The sequence below is a fragment of the Mastomys coucha genome, unplaced genomic scaffold (genome assembly GCF_008632895.1).
Source record: "Mastomys coucha isolate ucsf_1 unplaced genomic scaffold, UCSF_Mcou_1 pScaffold22, whole genome shotgun sequence".
NCBI classification, from domain to species: Eukaryota; Metazoa; Chordata; class Mammalia; order Rodentia; family Muridae; genus Mastomys; species Mastomys coucha.
This window is the reverse complement of record NW_022196905.1, coordinates 130,203,489-130,226,852: the sequence shown is the minus strand read 5'-3', so window position 1 is coordinate 130,226,852 and position 23,364 is coordinate 130,203,489. Positions and strand designations below refer to the sequence as shown.

General features: G+C 51.8%; 3 protein-coding genes across 4 annotated transcripts in view; 1 reads left to right on the top strand and 2 right to left on the bottom strand.

The window, feature by feature from the left end:
- Alkbh4 (alkB homolog 4, lysine demethylase) overlaps positions 1-4,277 on the bottom strand; it is a 7,535-nt gene extending 3,258 nt beyond the window's left edge. The window contains exon 1 of one of the 2 annotated variants that reach the window (XM_031338262.1): positions 3,438-4,277. In XM_031338262.1, coding sequence (XP_031194122.1) covers positions 3,438-3,557 — 120 coding nt within the window. In that variant the 5' untranslated portion in view covers positions 3,558-4,277. The remainder of the gene's footprint in view (positions 1-3,437) is intronic. The other variant, XM_031338261.1, reaches the window with a different exon arrangement.
- Positions 3,606-18,558, top strand: Lrwd1 (leucine rich repeats and WD repeat domain containing 1). Its single transcript, XM_031338260.1, has 15 exons — positions 3,606-3,856; positions 5,083-5,317; positions 5,767-5,883; positions 6,440-6,580; positions 6,844-6,948; positions 7,496-7,618; positions 7,697-7,811; positions 8,332-8,441; positions 8,748-8,955; positions 9,414-9,486; positions 9,575-9,715; positions 17,631-17,722; positions 17,848-18,003; positions 18,096-18,208; positions 18,309-18,558. Exons 1-15 carry the CDS (start codon positions 3,777-3,779, stop codon positions 18,447-18,449), a joined length of 1,950 nt encoding a protein of 649 aa, XP_031194120.1. The 5' UTR covers positions 3,606-3,776; the 3' UTR covers positions 18,450-18,558.
- A 133-nt stretch (positions 18,559-18,691) lies between these two features.
- Positions 18,692-23,161, bottom strand: Polr2j (RNA polymerase II subunit J). Its single transcript, XM_031338264.1, has 4 exons — positions 23,044-23,161; positions 20,848-20,937; positions 19,427-19,601; positions 18,692-18,898 (listed from the first exon to the last, which is right to left on the bottom strand). Exons 1-4 carry the CDS (start codon positions 23,094-23,096, stop codon positions 18,863-18,865), a joined length of 354 nt encoding a protein of 117 aa, XP_031194124.1. The 5' UTR covers positions 23,097-23,161; the 3' UTR covers positions 18,692-18,862.
- Positions 23,162-23,364: the final 203 nt, after the last annotated feature.

Sequence of the window (23,364 nt, the reverse complement as noted above, 5' to 3'; positions counted from 1 at the left end):
AAAAAAGAAAAGAAAAACCAAGGTGGGCAGGGGGCAGGGGCTGGAGAGATGGCTCAGCGGGTAAGAGCACTGACTCCTCTTCTGAAGGTCCAGAGTTCAAATCCCAGCAACCACATGGTGGCTCACAACCATCCATAATGAGATCTGATGCCCTCTTCTGGTGCATCTGAAGACAACTACAGTGTACTTACATATAATAAATAAATCTTAAAACAAAAACAAGGTGGGCATCTAGGTTATCCTCTGTCCTCCACCTGTACACACATCCACCTGCACACACACCCACCTACACACACATACACCTGTATACACACACCTGTACACACACACACACCTGTATACACACACACCTGCATACCCACCCACCTGCACACACATCCACCCCAAACAGAAGCACCCTGGAACCAGCAAAGACCCACAACAGCCACATGTGCCACTGGCCTCCGGAATTCTGATGTCTTCTTGGAACTGAAGCAACTTGGAGCAGTGCCTAGAGTTGCAGGGTGATGCAGACTGAACCCAGCCTCAGGCCTGCAGCCCTCTGAAGCAAGCATGGGATTCTCATTCTCTCATTTGTGTCTTTGTTCTCTGAAGACCTGGCCTGAGGCTGGGGGATGTGGGCACTATTCCTTGGGCATTGTGGGTATCGCCTGCCCCCTTAGGAGCAAGAGGATAAAAGGACAGGAGCCTGCATCAGGAGCCTGAGAAGTAGGGCTAACCCTAAGGCTGTGGTCTGGGTGGCCAGGGGCTGGGCAATGTTCACTGGAAGCCATGGATTGTGTGTCTTCCTCAATCCTGCTCAACCCTGCTCTTGCCTCCTCTGAGACTAAGAGGTGCAATAGCAGAAACGCCATCTTAGGGGCTCATTGAGTAAGAGCACCGGCTGCTCTTCCAGAGGGCCGGGAGAGCTCACGACTGTCCGTAAGTTCAATTCCAGGAGATGCAACATCCTCACACAGACACACATATGGGCAAAACACCAATGCACACAAAATAAAGTTAAAAAGAGAGGCAGAGGCATTGCCGTGCCTGCCTGGCATGCATGAAGCCATTGCTTCCATCCCCAGCAAAAGTCCTGTGTGGTGGTAGAGGTCTGTGATCCTGGCAGTCAGGAGGCAGGGGCAGGACCGTCAAGAGTTCATGCTCATCTTTCATTATATAGTGAGCTTAAGACCAGCTTGGGCTACATGAGATCCCGGGAACGCAGGGCCTAGGCAAACTCTCTACCACGGAGGCCCATCCCAAGCCCCTCACTGGGGCAGGTTCTGTTTTTTTAATTATTTGTTTTTATGAATATGAGTATAGTGTAGCTGTACAGTTGGTTGTGAGCCATCATGTGGTTGCTGGGAATTGAACTCAGGACCTCTGTTCACTCCACCCTGCTCGCTCAGGCTCAAAGATTCATTCACTATTATATGTGAATTGTAGTTGTCTTCAGACACACCAGAAGAGGGCGTTAAATCCCATTACAGATGGCTGTGAGCCACCATGTGGTTGCTAAGATTTGAACTCAGGACCTTCAGAAGAGGAGTCAGTGCTCTTACCTGCTGAGCCATCTCTCCAGCTCCTTTTTTAAAAACAAAACAAAACAAAACATCTTATGTTTGTATTATGTGTGTGGCAATGCACATGTGCTGTCCGAGGCCAGAAGAGGGCGCCAGATTCCTCTGGGGCTGGCAGATCCTCCTGACTTGGGTGTTGGGAGCCAAACTCAGGTCTTCTACAAGAGCAGTATGTGTCCTTAACTGTTGAGCCACCTCTCCAGCCCCACACTGGGTGGTGCTAGGCAGGTGCTCCACCTCCAAATCATGCCTCCAGCTAGTGACTGGCTTCTTTCTTCTAGCATCATGTCTTCAAGGTGAATTCATATGGAACTCATGCCAGAATTTCCTTCCTTTCTAAGGTAATATCTACCATATGGATATCAGCAATTTTTAAAATTCTCTTATTAATTTATTGTTTGCCTCTTTCTTTCCTTTGTTCATTTGAGACAGGCTTTTATTTAGCTTAGTCTGGTTTTAAACGTGTTATGTAGCTATCTTTGAACTCCCTCAAGCCAGCACCAACACTCAACACTGCCCACTCTTTAACTCACCAGTTGATATAATAAAGACTTGGGTGTTTGGTCACTCTGAACACTGCTATGCTCCAGACATGGTCACATATGCCTGCAATCTTAGCATATGGTGGGGCCTCTAACTAAAGAAAACAACTAAAACAAAAAACTTTCTTTTGCACATAGACCCAGGAACATACCGGATCATGTACTCAGTCTGCTGGTGAGGCACCTCACACCATTTTCCACAAGATGTTGGGCATTTTAGCACTGACAGAGTGACTCGTGGCCGGCTTCCCAGCTTCCTCTAAAGCATCCTTCTAAAACTTGAATTTCGAGTTCTTTTTATATCCTGCCTGTGCAGTGAACACACTGGGCCCCCTTGATCTCTTAAGTGTCACCTCAGCCACCCACAGCCCCTATCCCAGGCCTCTACTCAAGCATTCCCCTGGCTATGCATCCCAGGGGCTTGCTACAGAGCTGCCAGGGCCATACAGATGCTCTGGGGTTATTTTTCATCCATCCATCCATTCATTCACTCATTCATCCATTGCCCATTTTGATGGAAGGTGTTAGCCATGGTCAACAGAAAGCTAAAAGGGAAACATACTTCTGGCCTACCTGCCTTCTGACCCTATTACAACCCTGTAAGACAGATTTGTTTTTGTTTTTCAATATGGGCTTTCCTGGAACTCTCTATGTAGATCCGGCTAGCCTCAAACTCACAAGAGACCTGCCTGCTTCTGCATCCCAAGTGCTGAGACTAAAGGCTTGCACCACCACTGCCCGGCTGCAAAGCTGATTCTTACAGGTTTGTTTTCCCAAAAAACTTCCCTCCAAATCAAAGCCTGTGCTGTCTTTAAGTCGCTCATTCCCTTTCTGTCTTTCTTCCCTGGCTTTCAGAAGAGTTTCCAATACAGACGGCCTAGTATTCAGCACTCCCTACCATGCCCATGTGGTCTCCTTTGCGCTCCGGAAGCTCACTCACAACCAGACCCCCAAGTATCAAGTCCAAGTTATTTGCCACTGCCCCCCGGCAAAATCACAGATGATGTGTTACAGCTGCTTTCCTACTTCCAAGGTAACTCTTAAAACCTGCTGTGGCTGAGGTTGGCTTCAACTTCTGACTTTCCAGCCTCTCTGCCTTTCAAATGCAGAGATCTCAGCGTGCACCAGCATTTCTCCGCTCTTACACTCATTAGCTGATGGCACCTGGGAAGCGTCCACCTTTTGGGTTTTGTGAATATTGAAGATATAAGCGCTCCAAGCAACTCCCCTACCGCGAGGCTTCGATCCTTCGCTGTTTTACAGGCAAGCTGGGCCTCAGTTTCCCATTACGATGAATAAATTTTCTGGTTATGACTCTTTTCCTAGCCCATACCTGAAGGGAGATCTGCCAGGGCGGGTCCCCCTGGCGTTGTCTCTCGCAGATAAGACAAGTCCGGATGCCCTTACAACCGCACTCCTGCAAATGAGAAGCTTCAGCCGCTGCCGCCGCCATAGCGTCCTCCGAGCAGTTAAGAGCGCAGGCGCGAGGCGCGGGGGCCGCTGGGAGTTGTAGTCACCGCAGAAGCAGGAGCTGGGGCGTGCGGCTGGCGTTCTGCTTCCTTCCGGTCGCTCCGGACTCTCAGAGAGTGCGCTACCTCCTGGGCTCCCCGGCGGCGGGCCTTAGCGACCGGATTTCGTGGAGGCGCGGGTTCGGTTGAGCCCTCGGCCACCCATGGCTCCTCTCACGCCGGAGCTGCTCCTACAACGTGGGCGACCCAAGACCGACAAGCTGGGGAAGATTCAGAGTTTGAAGTAAGACTAGGCGGGATTGAAGCGGATCCGGGACGTGGGGTTCCTTCCCCGCCAGGGTGGTTCGGTGGGCTGAATACAAGGCTCAGACCTCTCCCTCTCCTCCTCCTGTGGCGGTTATTCTGTTTTTCGGGATTCGAGCCCTAGTCGAATCTCTATCTCGCGCCTAGCGGAGATGTGGGAGATTGGCAGCCACAGCCTGGCGTCAGGTAAACCTGGAGCGAACGCCCTCAGCCTTGCGGAGACTGGAAAGACTGAAGGATATTGAGGGATGCTGGGTATCACGGAACGGGCCAGCAGGAAAAGTAAAAACAATCAAGAAGAAACTTGAAATCCCTAGGTTCTAAAGACGTTATGTGATCTGGTATTCGACTAACATCATGTGTTGGAAGCTAGCCTGGGCTACAGTATGAGATCCTGTCTCGAAAAGAAAAAGAACAACTTTTTTTTAATTTTCGAGACAGGGTTTGTCTGTGTAAAAGCCCTGGTTGTCCTGAAACTGGCTTTGAAGACCAGGCTGACCTCGAACGATCCGCCTGCCTCTGCCTCTCAAGTGCTGGGATTAAAGGCTTGTGCCACCATGCCCAGCAACAAAGTATTCTTTAAAAGAGGGAAGACGGGCCACAGAAATGATGCTGCAGGTAAAAGTGCCTGTCACCAAGCCTGAGTCCAGTCCCTTGAACCCAGACAATGGAGAGAACCAGCTCCCTAAAAACCTGACCTCCTTACTCACACTTTGGACTGTGCCCATTCATACACACACACCACACACAGATACACAGACACTGTAATAAATAGAAATGTAGTTTAGAAAGCGAAGAAGCTAGAACTGTTGGCATAGCTCAGTTGATACATTGCTTACTAGACATGAACAAAGCCTGAATATCCCTAGGGTTCCATCCCTATCAACACCTGAACAGCTCCCCAAAGGGTGGCACATGCCTGTCATCCCAGCACTTGGGTAGGGGCAGGAGAGTCCTGGACTACACAATGAGTTGTGGAGGATCGGATCTCTTAAGTCTTGAGGCGAGCCTAGTCTACATAATTCAGGCTAGACAAGTCTAAAATAAATAAATAAATAAATAAATAAATAAATAAATAAATAAATAAATAAAAAGCCCATGCTTACACAAGAACTTTCTTGGTGAAAATCCCTCTGGGACAGATGGGGTGATTAGTGGGAGGGTCTGGCCCGGCCCCTAAGCTTTCCATCTCTGCCCTCACCCCAGTCTGTCTGGGCTGGAGCTGCTCTCAGAACACTTGGATCCCAATCTCCTGGGGCGCCTGAAGAAGCTGAAGGAGCTTGACCTCTCTAACAACTCGCTGGAGACGCTGCCTGCTAACCTGGGCCTGTCCCACCTGCGCATCCTTCGCTGTACCAACAACCAGCTAGGGGACGTTACTGGCTTGCACCAGTTCCCGGAACTCGAGGAGCTCAGTCTAGAAGGCAACCCCTTCCTGACGGTGAGAGGGCCCAGGACTCTGTGGGGCAGACTCGGGCTTCACTTCCCACTCCCCCAACCCCCACCCCCGGTTTCGTTTTGTTTTGAGACAGGGTCTCCTGTAGCACAGGCTGGTTTCCAATTAACTGTGGGTCCCTGAATAACCTTGAGCTTCTGCTCCCCCTGCCTCAGACCTCCTGAGTTCTGACCGTGTTCCACAAAGCCCGGTTTATGCTGTGCTGGAGATCACACTCTGGGCTTTGTGCTTGCTAAGCAAGCAGTCTGCCCACTGAGCTACGTACTCGCCTCTTTTGGGTTTTTTGTTGTTATGCTCGTTTGAGGCAAAGAGTCTTGCTCTGTAACCCAGACCAACATCAAAATTGAAGCGTCCCCACCACACTCTCCCCAAACATTGAGATTACGGGCATGTGTCTGTTACTCCCGGCTCTCTGTTATATCTCCTTCCATTAGGTCAGTGACAACCTCAAAGTCTCCTTCCTCCTGCCCAAGCTTCGTAAGGTCAATGGCAAGGACACTGCTTCCACCTGCTCACAGGTGGAGAACCTAGATCGGGAACTGACCAACCGGGTAAGGATGGTGGGGTGGGGGTGGGGTCCCTGGTCCCATCGGTTGGGTATTGAGGGGGACAGAAGTGGATTTTTTGGAGCTGTGTAACAGAGATCCTTGCCCAGACAGCCTCGTCTGAGGTGTTGACTCTGTTTTATTTTTCCTTCTTGTATTTGGAGGCCTTGTCTCCAAGATATACAGCAAGCACAGCAGGACACCAGGGAAGCTAGACTCTGCAGTGAGCTGAGTTTTTTTTGTTTTGTTTTTCTTTTTGTTTTTTGTTTTTTGGGGGGTTTGACACAGGGTCTTGCTTATATAGCACAGAGGACCTAGGACTCTTCTGCCTCAGCCTCCCAAGTGTTGGGATCGCCACCATGCCCAGTTGAACCAGACTGGTTTCAAGTCATGTGACTTCAGTTTAGGCTAGTAGCAGTCTAAATACCAGATATTGAGTAGTTTATAATAAGGTGGTATATAATCAGTCTCCTGTGTGGTCGGGAGGAGGCAGAGTGGAGGTGCTGCGTACAGCCAGAAGATGCAGGCTGGGTGGGGCCTGTTCTGGTCCTTCTTATGGCAGGTTACAGCTCACTGGCAGAAGTTCATAGCCTCTGTGAGCCCTGAAGAGGAAACTGACAAGGTGCAGGCTGATTTCATGAGATCTGCAGTCAGGGATGTGTGTTACGGCCCTGAGTCTCTCATGGAGTTCACGCAGTGGCGGGTATGTCGTGGAGATTGGGGTTGGAGGGGCATTGTGACAGGGGTTTGGTCTTCCTGACTCTCAGTTGTCCTGGAGAAGTCCCTCCCTGGTTGTAAAGGATTGGGGCACTGTGGGGGGTTGGCTGGGTCCAAGAAGGTAGCACTTATGCCTGAGGAGGCCATTTCCTACCTCGAGAGGCACAAGCTTCCTGTGAGCAGGTATCTGGGGAGGGGTAATGGCCCCTGAGACTGTTCTCATCCCGCTGATGGCCTGGCCTCACCCAGGTGCGGATGATCGCTGAGGAACTGGTGGCCTCAGGTGGGGCCCAGGTGCAAGACGCGAGGGTACCAGTGGAGCATCCCCTGGCTGCAGGAGCCTCCAAGCTCAGGGTGAGTGGTTCCACCCACATGGCTGGGAGGGCCCTGGGCCTTTCTGCACTAGAGCACAGCAGGTCCTCTACATAAACTCAGGTGATGCCCAAGTATGGCAGTCAGCTTTTCCTTGCTGTGACAAAATACCTGAGGTAATCGATTTACAAGGAAGAATGGTTGGTTTGGGTTTACGATTTCGGCTCGTACCTCCTTGGTTCTAAGGTTGTACATATTGTGTCTCTTATGGGAATGGGCTGTGAATCTCGTGGCAGTCAAGAACCAAAGAGAGAAAAGGGAACCAGTGTCCGAGTGCCCCCTTCAAAGGGATGTCCGAGTCCCTTCACCTCACTGCACTCCAGAGTAGCCCCGTAGGCTGGTAACCCAGCCTTTTAACCTTTAGGCTCTTGGAGAACATGTTAAGTGCCCAACCCTAACATGGAGTGAGGTCCCCCCGTGGCTCAGTTCTTCCTTTCCATGCCCCTGAGAGGGTATATAGTTCAGTGTGTAGTCAGGGGGCGGGACCTTGGGGCATGGTCACATGGTTAAAGTCCCCTTCCTTCCACAGGCCAGAAAGGTGGCTTCAAAACGGCCAGGTAATGACCCAGTCACCCTCCCTCCCAGCAAGCAAGCGTGTGCTTTCCCTCCAGCCCAGACTGAAGACAGTCCTGGGAACACTGACGGAGGCCAGGTAAGCTCCCCAGGAGGCAGGGGGAGCAGGCCAGGGGGAGTAGGCCAGGGGCATCCGTGACCACCTGTGCCCCCACAGGCTGCCCTACACCTGGAACCCCTGCACTTCCTGCAGTGTCATAGCCGAAACAACAGCCCTAAGGACCTGGAGACCCAGCTGTGGGCCTGTGCCTTTGAGCCGGCCCGGGAGGAGGGTGCGTGCTGGGCTGATGGGCAGTGGGTCACAGGGTGGTGCTCAGCAGGAGACGGGAGGTGGAAAGATACCTGGGAAACTCAGTGAGAGAGAGGCTGAGAGATGGCTCCCTGGTTAAGAGTGCATGCTGCTCTGTAGAGGATAGGTTTGGTTGCTAGCGTCCACCGTGGGCAGTTCACAACCGCAGTAACGCCAGGTCCAGGGGATTTGATGCCCTCTTGCAGCCTCTGTGGGCATCTGTACTTACAAGCCCATACCCCGTCATGACACAGGTACATAATCACATAGCCACTGTATGTGTGTGTCTTTTTTAAGGTAGAAAGGAGGCTGTGGATATAGTGTGGTGGTGGAAGCCTCACCTGTCATGTGTGAGACCCTGGACTCTATTCCCTGTGCCACACAAAAGAATAAAAAATAGATATATATAATAATAATTGAGAGGCGAGGAGGCCAGGAAGGAGGACGGTAGGGAGGAGCTTTATAAAAAAAAAGATGTTTCTGTGGCTGATCCCATAAAACAGGACACTCCGGGGCCACATCCCAGACCGTGGCCACATGTGGCGGAGAGGCCGTTTGCGTGATAGACTGCCAGACAGGCCTCGTACTCCATAAATACAAGGTACCAGGCGAGGTGAGTGCTGGGGTCGCCTTCCTGAAGACTGGGGGTTCGAGGACAAGAGCCCTAAGGCTGGAGGTCCATGTCTGTTTCCTGTGACTCTAATTATTTTGGTGGGGATGGAACCCAGAGTCTCAGGTCTCCCAGTTCCTCGCTGGGGGCTTCCAGGCCGGCGCTCCTGTAGCGCTCAGCCCCCACAGCCCTCCTGGGAGCCTTTTGTTTGTTTGTTTTTTGGTTCCGTGGCTCCTTGCCCCAGACCAGCCTTTCAGGCAGGTTGCCTCCTATTCCCTGCTCATGACTGTGTCCTTCTTCTACCCTCAGGAGTTCTTCTCAGTGGCCTGGACAGCCCTCTCAGTGGTCACCCAGGCAGGCCACAAGAAGCGCTGGAACATGCTGGCGGCTGCAGGCCTTCGGGGCATGGTCCGGCTGCTCCACGTGCGTGCGGGCTTCTGCTGCAGCGTCATCCGGGCCCATAAGAAGGCCATTGCCACCCTCTGCTTCAGCCCCACTCATGAGACTCACCTCTTCAGTAAGACCCTTGCCTCTGGGCTTTCCCAGCAGCCTTTTCAGCCCTGGTGGCCTTTGGGTCTCCTCTGGGGCGGCAGGGCTCAGGATCCTGGGTCTAGGCAGCGTTACTCAGAAGTGAGGTAGCTTCTTGGCCAGTCAGGATCTCCATTCCAGCCTTATTTCTAGCATGCTGTATGGCCTTGAAGTTTCCTAGCAACTTGGGCTCCTCCGCATCTCGCCTGGGACCAGGGGATTTAACCCTGCCCCTTGGCGGTGAGCTCAACCGAGGAGACAGATGTGCTGTGAAGCTGTGCACACTAGGTTCAGGCAGGACCGTGGGGATTGTGGGCCCAGGAGTTCTTCTCCTAGTCACAGTGTGCCCTTTCTGCCTCTGATAAGCTGGTTGAGGGACCCACAGTCAATCTGCAAGAGGAGATGGCATTTTCTCAGGGCTATGTTTGTCCTCCATCTGCTCCCCAGCCGCCTCCTATGACAAACGGATCATCCTCTGGGACATTGGGCTGCCCAGCCATGATTACAAGTTCCAGGCTAGGTGAGGCTGTGGACTGGGCTGGCGGAGGAAAGACTGCTGGAGTGAGGTGCATGGCCCATGACTCACAGTTTTCCTTACACGCTGATAGCCAGCTCCTCACACTCAACTGCGGTTCCGTCCCGTTGCGCCTCTGTCCTGTTGCCACCTGCCCAGATGACTTCCTGCTGGCTGGCTGTGAGGGCGGCTGCTGCTGCTGGGATGTGCGGCTAGACCAGCCCCAGAAGCAAAGGTGAGGATGCTGGGGATGCCTGCAAAGCCAGGCCCCGGAGCTGGGCGTGCTGGACTGCCCAGATGCTGTGTTCTGGGGCGTTATCTTCACCACCCTGCAGCCAGTCACTTGAGCCTTAGTCCTGTCACTCAGTGTGTGACCCTCCTGCCCTAGCATGATTGATGTCCATGTGTCTGTGAGGAAGGAGCAGTGAGACTCAGTGAGAGTGGTGGAGACAGGATGTGCTCAGGGAAGACGATTTGCTGATGAACTTCAGTGGCTCATTTCTGGAAAGCCTGAGACAGCTCAGCACAGCGGTCCTCCCCACAGGGAGAGGGTTGGGGGCTTGACATTACAAATGAGGGCTAAGGCTCATGTCTGTAGAGGGCTGAGCCATTCTCAAAGCTCCCAGGGCCACATAAACTAGGTGCAGCGGCACATGCCCGTTACCTCAGCTCTTGAGAGGCACAGAACATCAGAAGTTCAAGATCATCCTCAGCTACATGAGACTTGGAGGCTGGCCTGGGCTACATGGGATCATGTCCAAAAACCAAGTAAGGCGCCATGGGAAGGGTAAGTACTGAGAGTGCAGCCTGGCGATTGAGAAGTGAGTTCTCAGAGAACTGCTCTGCTGAGAGGACAGTGGGATGAGGGCTGAGACTGGGGAAGGCTGAGGGACCACCTTGGCTTGGCATGTGGAAATGTCCCTGAGGAGTGAGACTCGGGGGCAGTGGGCACTGAGGTTTGTGGCCTGTGGTGTCAACAGAATTTGGTTTGTGCTGCCTGTTACGGAGGGGCAATTTGAATATTAACTGTCCCTAATTCAATTCAGAGAACCAGCAATCCGAGAAGCCTTAGGGGAGTCTGCCTCCCACACCCGAGCAATCTCCAGTTATAGTTTATCTTTTGTGTGTGTGGCATTTGTACCTTGGTTTGACCGTGGAGTTGGGTCTCTCCTTCCATCTTGATGTGGGTTCCAGGGGTCCCAACTCAGCTCACAAGCATTGTGCAGCAGGGCTAACCTGAGCCATCTCACTGCCCTCATTTAGCAAGTGTTTGGTTTTCCAAGACAGGGTTTCTCAGTGTAGCCTGGCTGTCCTGGAACTCACTCTGTTGACCACCAGGCTGTCCTCAAACTCAGATCTACATACCTCTGCCTCCCAGTGCTGGGATTAAAGGCCTACCCAGCACTCGTTTAGCAAATTGTGTTCAATATGGCTATGTTAGGAAGAAGAAAACCATCCAGGGACACTCCCTGCCCCCCACTAGTCTGTCCTCACTAGCATTCTTTCTGTGAGACTCAAACGGCAGTGTGAGGTGCGCTTCCTTTCTGCAAAAGGAAGTTTACTACACTTACTTCTGTCACCTGACTTATTTTATGGACCAGGGCACACATGCTGTGGCATGCGAGCTCAGAGGACAACATGCAATAGTTGTTTCTCTCCTTCCTGGGGTGCGGTCGTCAAGCTCGGCGGCACCGTTACCTTTTGAGCCACCTAGTGTGCTCTCATCACAGATTCCTGCCTGGCCTGTATCAGTACCACTCTCAGCATAAGGAACAGCCTCGAAAGGATACAGGATGCTGACAGGAATATTGCTTCCAGAGGGTCAGTAGAAGTAGGGCAGGTGTGGCCATCCAGCCGCTTGGTGGACATAGGTTTCCTTGCTCGTCCATCCTCCCTAGGGTTTGGCTTGGTTTTGTTTAGTTTTGGCTACCTCCTCTCTCTAGGTTCTGTGCACTCTCCATGCCTTGGACTCACCTGCTCCATCCTCTGATGCTTCCCTAGCCCAAGTTGCTCCTCTGGGCAGATGCCAGGATGCCTATGTAGTGGCGGGCCCATGTCTTCCCAGAGGGGACCACACCCAGTTTTTTTTAAGACAAGGTCTCACTGTGTGGCCCTGGCTGGCCTAGAGCCCACTATGTAGATGGGTTTTGGTTTTGTTGTTCGACATGTGTGTGTGTGGGGGGTGAGTAGAGGATACTTGTGGAAGTTGAGGGCTTACTGGAGTTGCTTCTCTTTCTCCCTTTACATGGGTTTTGGAGGTCAAATTCGGGGCACCAAGCTGTCCTAGAGATCTTGCCAGTTTTAAGTGTTGCAGCTCGGAAGGCTTCCCCTACAGGAGTCCTGCTCTAGCTTCTGGAGATGTTTCCTCAGTGCAAGTGTAACTAACAGCTGTGTTCCTGCTGCAGACATTTCCTCTGCAAAAGTGTAACAGTTGTGCTCTGCAGGGGGCGGTTCCCCAGCAAAAACTGCTCAAGGGAAAGTGTTACCGCTCTTCTGGGGAAGGCATCTTGGCAGTTCTGAGCTAGGGAATATCACAAAGTCACACCACACAACAAACCTCAAAGCAGAGACTTAATGGGAGGGGAAAACCCAGGAGGGCGTCAAGCCTCTGCTCCAGCCAGAAGCGGCAGAGAACTGGGCAGAGCACAGGGTTTTTATGGAGTTTCATCGGGGAGGGGGAGGGGAAGTAGGGCCAGGGGAGCAGCTTTCCAGGGTGGCCTGCGATTGGAGGGAAGTCTGAGGGCAGGGCCTGGCCCCTGGGTCTCAGGTAGAGGGTCTGACCTTCCTAACTTGAAGACTTTCAAAGTTCAGAAAGTATACAAAAGGAGTCCGTAGCAGGGAAAGGCCTGAATAGTCAACATTCCTCCTGTTTTTATTTACTGCTGATTAACAGTCAAGGGTGGGAGTTGGGGGTTCATTAAACTACATCCTTCTTATTAGGGGCATGGAGGTCCCTGGGAAAAGTTTGGTCTTCACATCAGGGTTAATTCTGTGATGCGGGTCTCTGGCTCAGTAGCTTGAGGCCAGTAACCCTGTAACAGCAGCTAATGAGAGGGCTCACCAATTTTACTTTTTAGATTTTATGTATGTGAGCACACTGTCGCTGTCTTCAGACACACCAGAAGAGGGCATCGAATCCTATTACAGATGGCTATAAGCCACCATGTGGTTGCTGGGAACTGAACTCGGGACCTCTTAACCGCTGAGCCATCTCTCCAGCCTGAAAAGTCTGATTAGAAATCTTTTGTATCCGTTTTTGAAGAAATCTAGGCAAGAAGTATATGAGGCAGGGTGCAATTAGTTGGATTAAGAAAAGGTGGGGAGGTGGGCAGTGGTGGCGCACGCCTTTAATCCCAGCACTTGGGAGGCAGAGACAGCCGGATTTCTGAGTTCAAGGTCAGCCTGGTCTACAGAGTGAGTTCCAGGACAGCCAGGGCTACACGGAGAAACTCTGTCTCGAAATCCCCTCTCCCCCCAAAAAAAACAAAACCAAAAAAAAAATAATAATAATAAAGGAGAGGAAAGAGCGATTAAGGAGGGTAGTGTCCGATTCCATACCGGACTGTCAATGAACCATTGGCCAGAGGCGTCTTTTCTTATGTTTTTGGATATCCCCTTGAGTTGTTGGTTGTTGACTGTTGACATAGAAACAAAGTTCCTCCCTGAGGAAGAGACAAAGACCACCTCTCTCTGCTGTTGGTAAATCTAATCCTCACTGACTTTGTAACATTATGGTAGGTAGCTTGTGTGAGTCTGTTTGGTCCTGGAGGATAAGGATGGCCTGAGCCGCCAGCTGGAGCTCCTGGGTGAGCTGAGAGGAAAGTCTGAGGTAGACTGCCGGGAGGTAGTCAACCCTGCCGCTCTAGTGGGGATGCCAGCAATTATGCCCAAGACTGCAAGAAAGGGGATGACTTGGACCGCTCAGTCATCATGCCATGACGCAACCAACCCCCTGACGGATTGGCAAGGGTTCATGAACCGGTGCCACCAGTCTGTATGAAGATTTTGGGAAAGTTTGATTAAGAATATTTTTGAGAGACTGATTGGTTCATTTGACCTTGCCTAAAGCCTAGGGATGGTGGGGGATATGGCAACACCACAGGATGTTAAAGGCTCTAGCTACGTTTGAGAGGTTAGGGCCATATCTGATTGAAGGGAGGTTGGGACTCTGATATGGAGCACTGTGATCCTTTATTAGTGGGGGAGCCTCTCCCCATCCTGAGAATGTGTATTCCAGGACCAAAAGGCATCCAAAAGGTCTAACCGTGGGCGTGGCGGGGAGGTAGGGTTGCTAGTCTAACCCAAGCAGGAATCTGTGGAAAGGAAAACTCTGAAGCCCATAGGTGGGATTACAAGTTTGGCAGATTTTACAGGAAGCTGTTACAGTTTTTAGAAAGGACAGATCCTCAGGGGTAGACTGTAGATAAGTTGTGATAAGTGAGACAAAAAGCCTGGCTGTGAGGGTGGAAAGTTAGGATGGTTGATGTTGAGTACATGCAGGTGACGGTGAAGATGTGGGCTGTGAAATGAGTGCCCTCCGGCATGCACGAGGACCCGGGCTGCTGAGAGCCACAGTGCTAGCCACCTTCCCAGTTCAGTCATTTCCCTTGGAGATATTGGAATTATTTTCCTGGTGCGATCCGCAGTGGACAGTTCCTATGGGCGTGGGAAGGTGGGAGGCCTCTAGCAGGCCAGAATCTGATGTGAATTGGTTATGGCCCCTCCATCAGCTGTTAGCAGTCTGTGCCCCAGCCACATAGCTATGTGTGATAAGAGAATGTGAAAAAGCATCCTCGAGTCAGTAGAAAGGCTTAGGAATTGCCCCTTTGCTAGTTAGAGGGTGTGAGTAAGAGCATTCACTCAGGTGCTGGTCTGTGGCCTGCGCTTCAGCCACTATAGTGTCATGTGCTGTGTCATGAGGCAATCATTCTTTGAGGGTCTCGATGCAGGAATGAGATGAGGAGTATTCCAGGATTGGTCAGGGATAAGATTTGATATGGTAAGAGGTGGGCATGGCTGAAAGGTAGGTGTGTGCTCCCTGAGGAGCTCCTGAGGAGAGAGAACTCGGGAGAGGGGAGTGTTTGCAGAGCCTGTGTGTCAGGAGGTGGACAGATGGTGAGTAGAGAAGAGAGTGATAGGTGACTGAAAGGTTAACTTTGATTCGCATATAAGAAGTTCAGCCACGCCAGGCGGTGGTGGCTGGTGGTGGCTGGTGGCGCATGCCTTTAATCCCAGCACTTCGGAGGCAGAGGCAGGTGGATTTCTGAGTTCGAGGCCAGCCTGGTCTACAGAGTTAGTTCCAGGACAGCCAGGGCTACACAGAGAAACCCTGTCTTGAAAACAAAAAACAAATCAAAACAAAAACCAAGACATTCAGCTGCAGCCAGGGCCTGCAGACACGGTGCCCATCCTTGGATAGAATGGTCTAATTTTTTTTCGATAAGTATGCCATGTTCGCAAAGGAAAGTCCAAGTTGGTGACACTGGACCCTAAGGGGCATATCCCTACTTTTCTGTAACAGAGAGAGAAAGGTGCAAGTTCAGTTCAGAAAGATGTAGGGCTGGATCCTGGAGGAGGGCCTGTTGAAGCTTATGAAATGGCTTGGTAGTGTGTACACAAATAAGGGTCTGAGGGCTGCCTTGTGTGGGGGCAGTGGAGAAGAGAGGACGGAGTCCAAGAGTGTAAGTAGCCAGCAGAGACTTGAGGCCTGTGTCCCCTGCAGCTTTGGAGAGGAAATGGGTATTGAGCCAGGGTTTTATTTGGTTGGTTTTGTAATTGAATAAGAAGGGGTGATGTTTGGCTGTAGAGGAGTTTTAGGTGCCCCATGCTTAGGGCTCTCCCTGAGAGGCAGGTCGGAAAAGGTGTGTCGGTGTAGGGTTTGGAGAGGAGGAGGGGAACGGCTGGCAAACCTGAGGTCACGCAGATGGGGGAAGCAAAAGAAATGGAGACTCCCATTTTGGCTAGGAGATCCCTTCCCAGAAAGAAGTAGGATGGGTTGGTACCGCTAGGGAGGAATGAGTGAGGGGGTTGGGCGTAAATATACAACTAAGTATGTAGTGGGGGTTGGTGGGCCTGACAAGGCTGTCCCCCTACTCCAACAATAGAAGGAATGAGGAGAGGTGGGTCCCTAGAACTTGATCAGTACCCTGGTGTCCAGAAGGAAGGAGATTGATTGCTCTCTATGATGACCACCTAAGATGGTCAAAGGTGGTGGTAGTCAGGCCAGGGGAGCTTGGGGCCCCTCAGTCAGCCATAGGCAGACCAAGGAGGTCAGCTGAAGGGCCGTCTGGGCTTTGATGTCCCCGTGCCATGAGGGACATGGGGGCAGTAAAAACCCCAGTGCCCTTCTTGATGGCACCTTGGGCATGGTCCAGGTGGTTTATGAGGATTCGGACTGGCCTGGGCCAGAGACCCCCTGTCCACCTCTGAGGCAAGGGCATGGAGGATCCGAGGCTCCGGGTCAGGGAGCCTGCTGAGAGGTCTGAGCCATAATCACATGTTCTTGTTTTCAAGGTTTTTTCATATCTGTAAAAAATAAAACCATTTTTCCCGTTTTCCACCCCTGCTCATGGAAGGACAACTCTGAGACTATTAATAAATGCCTAGGCCACAAGCTTTGGGTCATTTCCCAACTAGCTTGTAACTTATTTAACCCATTAAATTACTGTCTTCCCCATGGTTAGTCATGTGTCATAAAGTTCAGGGTGAGTCTCCTCCATCCTCTCCTGAGTTCAGCTGCTGCTGGGTACGGCCATCCCTCAGCATCTGGCAAATCTCCCTTTTCTCTCCTGAGCTCCTCTATGTGGCTGCTTTACAACTGTCTCCTCAGTGTTCCTGGGCAAATCTCCCAGAATCCTCTCTCCTACTGCCAGTGTCCCCCTACCTATTTCCTGCCTCAGTTCATTGGCCATAGGCTTTTTTATTGAGATTTATTTTTTATAAGAGATTCTCTCTCCGTACCTCTCCGGCGGTACACCTCGAAGGCCACCAAGACAACTGTGGAGTCAGGTTTTTTTCTGTAGATATTTAAGTTTGACCCTAATATCATGGAAACTCTGAGAAAAGTTGCAGCTCGTAAGGCGTTGTTTTCCATCTGGGGTCTTGGGGTTCAGACTGGTATACTGTAGGAGGAGTCAGGTGAAGAGGGCCAGCGTGGCCTTAAAGACTGGCTAGGGGAACCGCCACTTCAAGAGTACCACATAATGGTTACTGGGCACGCAATGGTCACTTCCTTAGATACAGGGAAATTTTTTCAGCGACCAAAGGGGAAACTTTCCTAATTGCCTCAGGTGTCTGGGATGGATGCTGAGCTATCAGTGAGCTGGAAGGTGAGAGACTGGAGGTGAGGGATAGGGTCCCAGTGTGGCTCAGACCACAAGGCGGAGCACAGGCACCAGGAGAGCCCATTGAGTCATGGCACCAAATGTAGTGATGCAGCTCTGAATGCTGGGAAATTTCCCCCAGTGCAGGTGTAACAGCTGTGCTTCAGTTCAGGATGGTTTCCCCTGTCAGAGTGTGAGAGCTCTACTCCAAAAGGTATCATCCTGGAGCCAAGGAATACCACAGAGTCACGACCCACAACAAACCTCACACCAAGACTAGCTGGGAGGGAAAACCGGAGATGGGTGGCTGCCTCTGCTTAGGCCAGAAGCAGCAGAGAACAGGGCAGACCACAGGGTTGGGGGATGGGGTGTTTCCAGTGTGGTCCGGGATTGGTAGGACTTTTTTTATCTTGTGGCCTGGCCACTTTCCTACCTTGAGGGCTGGAATGGCCCTCGTAGCAGTTAGAAAACAGCTATTAGTGAAGGGGGGCAGGGTGGGGGTGGGGCACTTTTGTGCCTTCAGGGATTACAAAGGGAATCCACTGCAGGGAAAGCTTAAGTTGACATGACTTGCCAACACCAGTGAGCCCCTCCCTTCACACAGTGTTGTCAGTCTTGGACTCGGGGAGGGGGCACTGAAAGCACTGCCTGGCCAACAGCCCAGAATGTCCAGCCCTGGTGACCCTATGTGCTGATCCCTGTGACTCCCCTGTAAGCCAAAGCTAAAGCTCTGGGCCCAAGCCCCAAGCAGGACCATGCAGCTTCTTGGGTGAGGTGGCGGGTAAGGCTTGGCTGTTAGTGCCTGCCTAAGGCTAGTGTCTTCTGCAGGGTGTGTGAGGTGGACTTCGTCTTCTCTGAGGACTCCAAGGTGTCGGGACAAAGAGTGGACGGGCTGGCATTTGTGAATGAAGATGTGGTGGGTGAGTGAGCCCAGCTGGGACACCCTGGGCGGGCTGGGGCCTAGCCTAAGGGTGGTGAGGCACCTGTTGGGGACAGCTGGCTTGGGCACAAAGTCAGCCTGGGTTCCTGTCTCCTCTCTCTGCAGCCTCCAAAGGGAGTGGACAGGGCACCATCTACCTGTGGAGTTGGAGCCAGACGTGGGCAGGCCGGGGCAGCCAGTCTGTACTGCCCGTAGTCATCCTGGCCAGGTTGCAGTGGTCACCCACCAGCCTGGCCTACTTCTCACTCAGCACCTGTCCTGGTGAGCCTGCCCACTCCATTACACTCCCTTTCTGCCCCCGCCCCGCCCCCACCCCGCCCCCGCCCCATCTTAGGCTCCCACTTGTCCTGCAGACAAAAACCTCGTGCTGTGTGGGGACGAGGAAGGCAGTGTGTGGATCTATGATGTTGAACACCTACTGAAGCAGCCACCTCCATTGGCAACAACTCTGCAACCCCCAACACAGGTACTGGGGTGATGTTGGCAGCCCGCAGATATCAGCCTGGTATCCCTTGGGGCTGCTGCTGGGGAGACAGGAGCCTAACACCTTCTTTTTCCCTCCTCAGATCTTGACGTGGCCTCAGCCATTAGCATTGGGCCAACCAGTGACCAAGACCATGGTAAACACAGTTGTGGCCAATGCAGCCTTTACCTACCTCACTGCCCTGACGGACTCCAACATCGTGTCCATCTGGAGGAGATGCTAGCCTGCCTGCACAGGGCGGTGTGTCAGGACATGGCTTGTTAGCTTGGGCTAGTGGGAGAGGGATTTGTACCAGTGAGTATTTTTTATTAAATTCTCTATTGTGGAGTGGAGGCCAGTAGAAATGAGCGTAGCACACAAGCTTCACTGAGGTTCCTCTCAGGCAGGCCCAGCAGCCCCAGCAGCCCCAGGTTCTGCCCAGCCTGTGGTTTGGGTCTGAGTGACAGTCCACATGCCGCACAGCCCGCTCTTCTGCTCTACTTTATTAGGAAAATAATAGTCTATGTACAGAGTGGGGCAGTGTCCCGCGCCCAGCTAGAGAGCTGAAAGTGGGTGTCACCATTGTGGTGGACTGAGAAGGGCCCTGAGGACGTACACGCCAGCCTTACAGCCACTAAGCAGTGCTTCTTCCAGCTGCTATTCAATTCCTTCCTGCTTGTCCTTGATGGCCACCTGAAGAAGACAAAGGCAGTGACTACACTGGCATGACCCCAGCATGTTGGGATCATGGGGCACCAAGCCTCTGGTCCTTGAAATGCAGCACTCCAGAGAACACAACAGGAAGCAGAGCCGTCTCCAAAGGCGTCACCCATCCGCCCTGTGGCATCTGCTTGCAGAGAGCTGGGGACAGAGCCAACTGGGACAAGTATAGTGGGGTGAGACCTCAAGAGAGGTTTACCTTGCACCGAGGGCCCCAACCCTGGGAAGAATGGCCAGGCTGCTAGACAAGAGCCCTGAGTCTCTGGGGCCTTAGCCCCACTTAGCCACTGGCAAAGGGAGGGAGAGCTTTTTTTTTTTCTTTTCTGGTTTTGGTGCTAGGGATTGTAGCCAAGGCCTTGATTGTGCTAGGTAAACATTGCACGACCAAGCTACACCCCAGCCCCTCATTGGGGGATTCTAAGTGTGCTGGGGCAGCTCTACTACTAAATCATACAACATAACTCACAGCCGCCGCACCTCCCAACCCCCCACACTCCTCACCCGGAATCGCTCCTCCAGAAGGGAGAGCTCGCTGATGAGGTCTGTGATGGCGTTGGTGAAAGCCTCCTGGGGACTGTAGTCTGGGGTGGTCTGCACGCGAATGATGATCTTGTGCTCCAAGGGGTGAGGGACTTTGTAGCCAGCAAACAGCACCTGTGGGTCCTTCAACAGCTGGCTGAGGAAGGCAGAGTTCACAGTGAGGGCACACCCGGCAGGCTTGCTAACCAAAGGAGCCCCCACTTGCATGGTGAATAAGTGAGTGTGGTACAGGCCTTCATGCTGGCTCCTCCTAGCAGCCTAGACCCTCAGCTCTGGAGCTTCGAATGCCTTCAGACCTTCATGGGTAATAGGCACACACAGTAACAAATGGAGGCAAAACATTCAGTAAAAGGATTTTTTTCTTTTTTAAATTGACTACTGCTCTTACAGAGGACCCAAGTTCAATCTCCAGCACCCAGGTTCCATGGGAGCCATCTAATCCCGTTCCAGGAAATTCAGTACCTTAGAGGGCACTGACAATCCCACTCAAGGAAAAAAAACACAAAATAAGTTTTAAAAACTTGGAGGCTGGGCCAGAGTGAGTGGGGCCGGCAGAGGTCCTGAGTTCAAGTCCCAGCAGCCACACACATGATGGCTCACGGCCATCTGTACAGCTACAGTGTACTCATAAACACAAATCTTAAAAACAAAAACAAAAAAAAGTTGAAGGCTAGCCAGGCAATGGTGGTGCACGCCTTTAATCCCAGCACTCAGGGCAGAGGCAGGCGAATCTCTGACTTGGAGTCCACCCTGGTCTACACAGAGAAATCCTGCCTCAGAAAAAAGTTGGAAGCCAAAGAAGAGTTGCAGTAATCACAAGTTACCATCAATGCAGATGCCTCTCCTGGCCCTCCTTATTTTTGAGACAGGGTCTCTTTTGGCTATATTGGAACTCACTATGTAGACCAGGCTGGCCTTGAACTTGTAAGTTCCAGGCCTCTGCCTCCTGAGTACTGGGATTAAGGGTGTGTTCCACAATACCAGCACCTGCCTCTTAATGCTCATTAAAATGAAATCCTGCTTTGCTAGAGCTCCCTGATGAAAAGACCAAGAGGCAATTGCTGGGGCTGCCTGCACAGTCTCACATTACATAACAGGCCAGCCAACATGCAGCTGGGAGGCCGGAGGGTCAGGAGTCTATAATCGGGTCATCCTCTTACATAGTGAGTCTGAGGCTAGCCTACACTACAGGAGAGCCCGTGTCAGAAAGCCAACACAGAAACTTCTGTGAACAGACCTGTCAGACCAGGTTGGAAAAGTACCTGAACTAACTGTGGCACAGAGGAGAGAATGGAAGACACTGGCTGTCATAGTGTGCTCGGCCTACAGAGCCCTGGTGATACCAGCAGAGGCCCCCAGCCTTGGGGCATGGGGAGACTTACGATTTAATGATGTTCCCCAGAGTGTGGTCTTCTTTGTTGATGGTGAACAAGCAGGCGTTGGGCACCTTGGTGTCCTTGTTAATGGTGATTCTAGAAAGAGACAGAGGCAATAGCTCAAGCCCACATCCAGCCTTGTGCCCTAAGGGTCATAATATCCCCATTGTGGTCAAACATTCTTGAAACTGAAGTTGGGCTGTTCCCACTACCTCAGAAACTAAGGTACCTAGCCCGTTCCCACTGATGAACAGTTCCCTCAAACTAGCTCTTGATTGAGTAAACTCTTACTTAGAAGACAAGAACCAACTAGTAGTGGTGGCACACACCTTTGACGCCAGCACTAAGTGGCAGAGGCAGGCAGATCTCTTGAGTCTGAGGCTTCCAACCTGGGCCACAGAGAGAAACCCTGACTTGGGGTGGGGGGGCCCGGAAACACTTAGTCCCTAAGCCCCCTAACAATCAAGGCAGTCCCGAGGCCATCATTCTGTAAGCTCCACCACCCCAGTGCTACTGGGAATTGAACTTTGGGTTTCGAGCATGCTGAGCAAAGCCCTGGACCACTGAGCTACGGGTCTAGCCTTTGGACACCTTTTTCTTTTCTTTCTTTTTTTTTTAAGATTTATTTTATGTATGTGAGTACACCGTTGCTGTCTTCAGACACACGAGAAGAGGGCTTTAGATCCAATCATAGATAGTTGTGAACACCATGTGGTTGCTGGGAATTGAACTCTTCTAAAGTGACCTTTTTTTTTTTTAAGATTTATTTATTTACTATATGTGAGTACACTGTAGTTGTCTTCAGACACACCAGAAGAGGGCATCAGATCTCATTATGGGTGGTTGTAAGCCACCATGTGGATGCTGGGATTTGAACTCAGGACCTTTGGAAGAGCAGTCAGTGCTCTTAACCGCTGAGCCATCTCTCCAGCCCAGCAATGTTTTTCCCACCTGTGTGTGAGCTTACAACAGGCATTCAGTTAGATGCCTCCCAGGCTCGATACTCTCTCACTCCCATTCCCTAGAAAACCTTGTCCTGGGTTCGAGGCTGCTCCGACTTCCCTTGTCCTGCTGTGTCAGGGCTGAGTTGGAGAACCCAAGCTTATAATAAAGAGGCCCTAATGCTGTTACATCAGAATCGGCTCCTTAGTGGTCTTTTGGGGGTCAGGAACGCTTCCTGGCACAACACCTCCATACTTTTTTCCTCCTGAGATAGAGACTAAGCTGACTTCCAAGAAGGGGCACACACAAGAGAGAAGGGGTTCTTAGCAAACTCTGAGTCACCAATAGAGTGTATCTGGCTACCATTAAGACAATGACATGGGGCTGGAGAGATGGCTCAGTGGTTAAGAGCACTGACTGCTCTTCCAGAGGTCATGAGTTCAAATCCCAGCAACCACATAGTGGCTCACAACCATCTGTAACAAGATCTGATGCCCTCTTCTGGTGTCTGAAGACAGCTACAGTGTACTTATATATAATAAATCTTAAAAAAAAAAAAAAAAAAAAAAAAGACAAAGACAGAGCCAGTGCCTCAGGCCTTTAATCTCAGGTAAAGGCAGTTGGATCTCTGAGTTTGAGGCCAGTCTAGTCTGCAAAGCTAGTTCCAAGACAACCAAGGTGGATACACAAAGAAACCCTACTTCGAAAAACCAAAAACAAAAAGACAAATGCTTAATCTCTAAGCCTGTACCCACTTGAGTACACTGTACTTTCCCCTACTCTCCGAATGCACGTACACCCAACTTAGGCGTGTCTTACTTTCTTAGCGCCTCTCTTTGAACCCTCCTGCTGAAGCCCATGTTAAAACATCTTTAATAAAACCCACCGATCCTGCTTCACTAAGACTTAGAGCACCAAGATTCTTTTTAGCGTGGAGCCACGTACCCGAGTTTGGCTTAAGTCAGGATCCCTGAAAATCTAGGGGAAATCCTCAGGTTGCTGAGGAGTGTAAGGAGCTGTGTCTCTGTCCCTTCACAGCTATCATCATGAGCCAAATCACTCAATGTCCCGGGGCCTCCGTTTCCCCCACTGCAAATGCATGCACTCGCCAATGCTTCGCACCACTGTCCGAAGTGGGGCAGACACGCACTGAGCAGAAGAGAACGCTCAAAGCAAAGCCCGCCTCGGTTTCCCCAGGGAGGAGCTGACAGCCGGCAGGCTCCTACACAACCGTCCCCGCCCCAGCCGGCCTCCACTTACTTCTTCTCGCCCTCGAAGAGCAAGAACGACTCGAAGGCCGGAGGGGCGTTCATCCTAGCACCGCGCTCTAACTCGCAGCCACCAACCCGCAGCCGCCTTCCGCCCCGAAGCGTGACCACTTCCGGGTTACTCAGCCGCAGCCAATCAGGGTAAGCACTTGGTTCCCGCCCCCTGGCGGGCCGGATGACCTTACGCAGGCGCAGGCAAGGCCGAGGGAGACCGCGAGCTGTGCGCATGCGTCAGTTTAGGAACCTCTCGATTTCCAGGCGAGTGTTTGGTTGCTTGCTCCAGCGCCGGGAGCTGAGCCGCCTGTAACTGGCT

Coding starts and splice junctions, on each gene's coding strand:
- Lrwd1 (XM_031338260.1), top strand. CDS start 3,777: ATGGCTCCTCTCACGCCGGAGCTGCTCCTACAACGTGGGCGACCCAAG. Junction 8,442..8,747: donor AATACAAGGTACCAGGCGAG/GTGAGTGCTGGG, acceptor TTCTACCCTCAG/GAGTTCTTCTCAGTGGCCTG. Junction 9,487..9,574: donor GATTACAAGTTCCAGGCTAG/GTGAGGCTGTGG, acceptor ACACGCTGATAG/CCAGCTCCTCACACTCAACT.
- Polr2j (XM_031338264.1), bottom strand. CDS start 23,096: ATGAACGCCCCTCCGGCCTTCGAGTCGTTCTTGCTCTTCGAGGGCGAG. Junction 19,602..20,847: donor CTGGGGAACATCATTAAATC/GTAAGTCTCCCC, acceptor TGCCTTCCTCAG/CCAGCTGTTGAAGGACCCAC. Junction 18,899..19,426: donor TTCTGGAGGAGCGATTCCGG/GTGAGGAGTGTG, acceptor TGTCTTCTTCAG/GTGGCCATCAAGGACAAGCA.